Source organism: Limulus polyphemus, unplaced genomic scaffold (assembly GCF_000517525.1).
Source record: "Limulus polyphemus unplaced genomic scaffold, Limulus_polyphemus-2.1.2 Scaffold7317, whole genome shotgun sequence".
NCBI classification, from domain to species: Eukaryota; Metazoa; Arthropoda; class Merostomata; order Xiphosura; family Limulidae; genus Limulus; species Limulus polyphemus.
The window spans coordinates 789-8,711 of NW_013672927.1; the positions used below are offsets into that span (position 1 = coordinate 789).

The window sequence follows — 7,923 nt, forward strand, 5'->3', positions numbered from 1 at the left end:
TCTTATTCCGAAGTTTAACGCCATTAATAGCGTAAGTCATTGATCCCTTAGAGTCTAAGATGACTTAGTCTAATTTATTTATTTTTTAAACTCTTTGTAAGTCGCCATGAAAACACCGTCCAATCACGTAACGGGTAGAGATGAAGAAAGTTCCAGAAAAATGTGAGAAACTCCATTTGTAAAATGGGATAAATATATATTTCATTTAAAAAACTTTTAATGATTCAAATTCGAAATTATGCTTGTTTCATTGTCGAAATCAAATTGTAAATGTTCATGCGAGGCTAAAATTAATCGATAAACCATTCTATAAAAAATACTGTACACTTCTATATTAAAATAACAAAGATTGGCAGAATAATACAATAATTACAACATACGAGACATGAAATAGTTTAGCCTACGTGTGACATATGTTTACGTTTTGGCTCAGAAGACAAAATATAAACACTGAAGTTATAAAAAAAAAAATCACAAACAAATCTACATAAAAGTAAAAAAAATGGAATGCCCATCTTGTAAAAAAAAAGAAAAAACATTTCGACTTATAATCACCACAAAACATTCTTATTTCAACAACAAATCCAAAACTGTCAGTCAAATCTCCAGTATATGTAAAAACAAACTTTAATAAATAATTTCCTACAGCTAATTTATACTAATTCTTATTTATTTATTTATGTTGCAGAGAAAATAAGACCTGGATGAGATCCTGATGTTCTTTGGCCAGTCATGCACAGTATTTCATTGCCTGTAGAGCTCCCTATAAACAGTACAGGTATTAGGCTTATAAAACTAAAATGTTTCATACATTTTCACATGCGAATTTTGTCAAAGTTTCCCACAGCTCTGAACACAAGTAATCACTGAAATGTCAACTCTGTGCCTACCAGGCAAATAAGTGCCCAACTGACTAACAAAAATACTCTTGAACAAAAACTTTTTTTTTAGTCAGGCTAAACAAAAAGGCCTTAATAATAAAGACGGGCCAAGATATCCAATAAGTTAATTTTAGTTTTTGTTAAAAACATAATATGTTACTTTGAAAATTGTACTGAAATTATCAAAACAAGTGAATATATTAAACATGGCACACAATACTGAAAGACACACCTCTATGAAACTTGCATTTAACAGACTACTTTTAGTAATGGATATTTACTTTTCGATAAAAAGTTATGAAGACAGGGATCAAATTTAACAAACGTCCATGAACCCGAGATTCACGATTTAAGTCTCTAACACAGATTTATGATATTCTGGAGTCCATCACTGATATATTGGAGCACTGGTCACTGACTCATTTCAAGAATAGCCTTACTTTTAACCTTACTTCCAAAAAATTACATGCCTCTAGAAACTACTTGTTATAATGTTGAGCCCACTAACAACTTTTTATACATCGTTCATACATTACAGTAAAAATGTATTAAGGTAAAACTTCTGTGTTGTTATGTAAGTGTCATCATACATACCTTACAGTAAAAATGTATTAAAGTAAAACTTCTGTGTTGTTATGTAAGTGTCATTATACATACCTTACAGTAAAAATGTATTAAAATTAAAGTAAAACTTCTGTGTTGTTATGTAAGTGTCATCATACATACCTTACAGTAAAAATGTATTAAAATTAAAGTAAAACTTCTGTGTTGTTATGTAAGTATGTTCAGTGTTTTTATTAACATTTAGGTAACTTATCCTAGATAAAAAAAAAAGACCCCCACCTGCTGAAGTTAAATGATTGTTTCATATATGCTACTCACTCAAGTCATTAAGTAAGTTTAAAAATATTTACTACTTAAAACACCACTCAAAGTTAAATTTTTTTTTTCTTATCAGCCATAGTCACACACTTCTTAGAAAACATTTCAATAAAAGCTATCACATATATATATTCTTCGTTCTACCTATTACTTTGCAAGCTGACCAAACCAATTCCATAACTACATCATCCAAAACAAACTATTTAACATAAAAATACTCACTGTATCTGTTGCATATGATACACCACAGCTCAACCATTGTCGACAGATCATTTCTGTCAAGATTATAATCAAATGTAGTATTTAGTTTTTTTTTAACCATTTCATGATACTTTTAACAAACAACTTTTGTTTTTGTTTTTTTACTGTCACTTGATAACTCCCGCTTGTCATAAGTTTTCATTTCCAGATTTGGCATGTTTAAAAATACTTCCATTAATACAAGATAGGATGGTTGATCGGAAGCGACTTTTGAAAACTGGGGAGAATTTAAAAGAAAACTTTGACTAATTCGGATCCAGTGTGTTAAATAATGTCAAATTGGCAAAGGACCTCTTTAGTAGAAAAGTACCATGATAAGACATGAAATAGTTAATGAATTAGTACTGTTTGTCACTCGATATTGTTATTAATATAGAAAAAATGATTTTTGAATGTTGAGTTTGTTTTTTGGAATTAGGTTTTTTTGGTTCTTTTCCCTGATTCCATTCTTTGAAATAATTAATTTTGATATTCGTGTTTTATTGTTCATTAATATTAGTATCAAGACCTGGCCAGGCACATTTAGTAGCTGTGATATTCTAAGTGTTGTTACAGTTTAATAAATTGTTTCTCTGTTGTAGAGGCAGGTTATTTTAGACCGTTACAAATGTATCATGCATGCACAAACAAAATTGTTTTAGGAGTGTGCTCTGATGAACTGACAAAATCACAATCATAATCTCACGGAAATTGGATGGAAAAATCTGCTGTTGGTGAACTGTAAAACGTCAAAACGATTATGATCGAACAGGAATCAGCTTTTAGTGAAACAACAAAATGATCCTGTTCGATTCAGAATCAGCCTTTAGTAAAAGGACAAAATGATTCCGATCAAACAGGAATCAGCCTTTAGTGAAACAACAATATGATCCTGTTCGATTCAGAATCAGCCTTTAGTGAAACAACAAAATGATCCTGTTCGATTCAGAATCAGCCATTAGTAAAAGGACAAAATGATCCCGACCGAACAGGAATCAGCCTTTAGTAAATGGACAAAATGATCCTGATCAAACAGGAATCAGCCTTTAGTGACTTGACGGAGTTCAGTAACTTAACTCAATTTTGTGTCTCATGCGAACAACTGAAAGAAACGAAAGTTGCAACTCTTATAGAAAATACGTAGTGCCAGATTCGAACCCCCGTCATTTGGTTTTTCCTTTCTTGAAATGTTCCTACCCGTACAGAAACAGTTTTAATATCATAATGTTGTTCAACATCCATTTATTCTGAGTGGCAGTGTTGATGTGATACTAAGAGGGGAGACTTTAACATCATTACTATCACGACTTTTAGCAGACTTTCAACTGCAGATAAAAATAATGACCAACCTCACACTGAAACCAATACAATAGTTGATTACTAAGTTGTTTCTTAGATATTCGTATTACGAAAAAGTAAATAACGGTAATATTCATAAAAATAAAATCTGTTTCTTTTGTTTTTTCCCCCCCATACCCTCCAAAGCTTCTATAAATTTTCCTTATTCCCACACACCATGTGTAACTGGTTTATAACACTGCCATAGCAGTACAGTTTGAAAATAAAACTGGCTGTAGTCAGTTTTCAGTTTCCTTACTTTGCCTTTCTTCTTACTTCCCAATTTTTGCTATTTTCCCCAAAATTCTTCCACAGTTTTCAAAATCTCACAGTTATTCCTGTACTTATTGGTAAGAATACTTACCCTCAAGAATAAATGTAAATAATTTAAGAACAACCACACTGTTTCTAAGGTGTCTGGCTTTCAAGATAATGGCATTCAAAAGATAGTCTTACCCGTTGGGAGAACTATCAGTGTTCGTGTTAATGTATGTTCGTGTTGATGAACATAATTGGAGAAATTTTAACAAGGGGTGGGGGGAGCAGAAAAAAATAGATTTATAATACACCATAGTGATGCAAACTAAATTTGTTTTCAAGCTGTTCTTTTAATCGTATTCCCCACCAAATAGTTCTCAATAAAGTTATCTTTTTTTGTCTCTATTTCGCTTCAATTCCACACGACAACATTCATAGTTTTACGTGTTCGTTAGGTGGAAAGATTATCTCCCATTTAACTGAATTCACCACACAGGAATTTGACATGACACAGCACCATCTATCATCGAAATCATGTACTAACAGATAAAGAGGACCTTTTGGCAGGAAAACATCATGGGAAAAACCAATGCAGTGTAGAACACGTTCAAATATTACTACAGTTAGTAAGTAATAAACTTATAAATTCCGATATTTTTTTGCGATTTATTTTAAATATAAGGGGACCTCCCCACATTATCCAATTGGATAGTCCCCAGGACTGAACACTATTCAAGTGATAGTCTGAACACTGATTGTCAAAATCTCTTTGACTTTCCTCTCTTAGATCTGTTTACAATACACCTTTTATTTAAAAAAAATGTCAGAAAGAAACGATTAATATTGTTCATCTTTTTTTTTTATATAAATGTTTTCTGAATAATTGGATTATTTAAAAAAAAAAAGATCTCCAGACACCAAACTAATCAAAGGTCATGTGCCTGGTGTCCTCCAAGATTTCAAACATTAAATTTGACCCCTGACGGAGTTTAACAGTACCCATTAATCAAATCGTTAAATTTAAATCTGCTTAATACAGTAGTCTAGTTCTCCCTACAAAGGTACATGTGAAAAATACAATCTATTATTCTATTCACACAAACAATACATACTCTTAAGTTTGTCTTCAAGCTTTGCTTAAAAAATTCTTTAATGTCTATCCAAGATCTTCTGTTACGACTCTTAACAGGACATAACCAACAAATCAAATATAGATAAACGATGTCCTAAGAACAACGAATCTACGGTAACTTGTATATTTTCACAGAAATATCGAGTCTAAACATCCAAATGAGTCACTAATCTCTAAGACTGAATACATACTATTAACAAGTTAACAAAGAATTTACATGTACATCTAAGGAGCTCAACTTACAATGTGATCCATCGGCTGACTGGGCAGAGTTCTGGGGATTATGGTACAGATTTTGAATCAGAACAGTCTGTTAAAGTAAACAACACATACATATATATACAAGTACAATACATCACAAAGTTCTATCATAATGGTAGGACATGCATAGAATAAACTGGCATATAACAGAATTGATTTTCAACTAAAATGACGTACATTTTGTGAGATGCATGATAATTTCAAGAGATAAACTGTTTTAAAGCACAAGCAACGGACGGACGTTCCTGCCATAACCGAGACTCCATTATTAAATACGCTGGACGACAAACTACAGAAACTAGCATTGGGTGTTTTCTTATAAAACTACCGAAACGTTTTCACGAGTATATATATATATAAAACAGTTAATATTCTACACAGCAGACCTCAACGAATCCTGGGCACCAGGTCGGCACCGAGTATTTTCTCCTATCTTGCTCGCGCGTAGGGCTGTGCTAAACACAACTCAAATCTAGACTCTTGAAAGTCGTAAATGAAACTTTGTTTCTAACACACTTCTTCCTGTTTTTTCAGGAATGAAGCGCTGCAGTATCACAACACCTTACTAATTGTACACCATTTCTTTCTCTCGATTCAACCAATCAGTGCACACGTTTAGACTCGCAAGGGACCAAAGGCAGTATTATCAAGTGGTTGTTGATATCATGTGATCATGAGCATTCGCTCGTTGCTGTGAAAGTAAATAAATATAATCTGCGGCCTCGATTATCCTCGTTGGTCCGAGGATAGCAAAAAAAGTCACGGATAATCGAGCCACTAGCGTATCACACTAGTTCGTCCACTGTTTAATCTAAATAACAAATTTTCAATATATCTAAGTTCCTTGTTTTAAATTACAATCTTTTTTTACTTTCGTTTTAAGCACATTACCATGAACAATTATAAAAAAATCATCACATTCATATTAAAAAAGCCAAGTATCGGTTGGTCCGCAAGTCAAGCTTCAGTTCCATTTTTTATCCTACAATACTTTCTCTATTGATTGCCCATTCCTGTTTTAGTTTAATTTAATCTCTAACAAAGGCGTAAATAACTCCTAACTTTTTGCACTTTTTCTGCTATAGACACAGAAGCAAATTCGCACCCTATCAACGGCTGGGAAAAATAAGTCAAAAAAGTAGCACAAAACTCTGCTTGGGATTTATTACAAAAAAAGCTTTTGTTAAAAACAGACTGAAGACACCAATTATCTGTAGGGAAGATAACAATGTATAACACTACAATACCACCTGAACATGCATCTGTGGTTAAAGGATGCCCACTGTGCAGCAGAGAACAGCAGACGACAACTGAAGTTGAGTGAAATCTTAACATGTATTTCGTGTGTTTTTTGTCCACAATGTATTTAGTCACTAATCAAGTAAAGTTAACCAAGCTACAAATATTTTGTTTTCCTGTCTTAACAACTAAAAATAAGAGAGAGGCAAGGCTAGGCTTGAACTGGGTGACTTACAATACGAACGCACGCCCGATCCCGCACGCACAAACCTCGGATATCATGCAACACCTGAACTTGGACAGCAGACTACCTCATTGTTATCACATTCCCAATCATCTGATCATGGAAAGAATTAGTTTCCACAATAAAGTTATGATGAAATAAGAAATCCAGGAATATTCAGACCAGTTGTAGAAAATGATAAAATTCATGAAAAAAAAATGTTGCTGCAAGCACAACAACTATGACGGAGAAAAACACTGTGGTAATGGGTCAATAAACCTTTTTCAGTTGTACAAATCTTATTTGAGCATCTGTCAATTAAAAATGTAACATTCGAGTGGTTTCCTTTCATATTAAAAATGCAATTACCATAAATATAAAATCGAATCTTAAATTAAAAATTCAACACTTCCTGATTAGACGGACTCGCTAAAGACGAGTAACTCATAAATCCTTCAATTTTTAGTTGGTACTTTTGTAAGTAAATTTAAAGTTACTGTCAATAAAAAAAAAAAAGGTTGTTTCTAAGCCTTTTTACATTTGTAATTTATGAACAGACAGATTATTTCTTAATATATATCACTAGATTAATTCCATAAAAACAAAACTTACCATCTTTTACTATCGTATTTATCTATATTTTATCAACGTACAAAACATGAATTTTAACAATAAAGGTTTCAACATTAAACATGTTAATAACTTAAGAATATTTACCTGACTGAACGTAGGTTTGTTGTGTATTCGTGAACATCGGTCTCCGTGCCGACATGCTCCGATCTTGAAATAAAATGAACAATTTACCCTAAATAAAAATAAAAAAAATGATTAGACTGGGGAATGGGCCTTTAAAGGATGACAGAAGTTGAACATTTCCTCGTTGTTTACAAGGACAGACACCACAATATTTCTGTTTCCTGTAACCTGACCGACTGTCCGAAGTTGGGCCGACTGAGAGATTTTTTTTGACATTATGACCTGGGAAATTTTTATTTTCACACATTTCTGGTGATATACCGACCCATCTAACAAAATTCTTATTACCATTTTATGTTTACAATATTTTTCTTGGAAATTCATGTACTCCACAACAATGTGGGAGGGCATCACCTGATTACCAATCAACAAGCTCAATGCTGATCGGCCAATGCAGAGTTTCGACAACATGGTTTATCTCATCCCCAGGACTCTTCACACTAAACTAATAAATACACGACCTAGCAGGGGAGAATTTACTACCAGGACTCTTCACACTAAACTAATAAATACACGACCTAGCAGGGGAGAATTTACTACTAGGACCCTTCACACTAAATTAATAAATACACGACCTAGCAGGGGAGAATTTACTGCTAGGACTCTTCACACTAAACTAATAAACACACGACCTAGCAGGGAAGAATTTACTACTAGGACTCTTCACACTAAACTAATAAACACACGACCTAGCAGGGAAGAATTTACTACTA

General features: G+C 33.1%; 1 protein-coding gene across 1 annotated transcript in view; it reads right to left on the minus strand.

Moving 5' to 3' along the window:
* Positions 1-496: 496 nt before the first annotated feature.
* LOC106474518 (splicing factor U2AF 35 kDa subunit-like) overlaps positions 497-7,923 on the minus strand; it is a 10,737-nt gene continuing 3,310 nt past the window's right edge. The window contains exons 2-4 of the mRNA XM_013935210.2: positions 7,172-7,259; positions 4,975-5,041; positions 497-763 (exon numbers count right to left, since the gene is read on the minus strand). Of these exons, the coding sequence (XP_013790664.1) occupies positions 678-763; positions 4,975-5,041; positions 7,172-7,259 (241 nt within the window). The 3' untranslated portion in view covers positions 497-677. The remainder of the gene's footprint in view (positions 764-4,974; positions 5,042-7,171; positions 7,260-7,923) is intronic.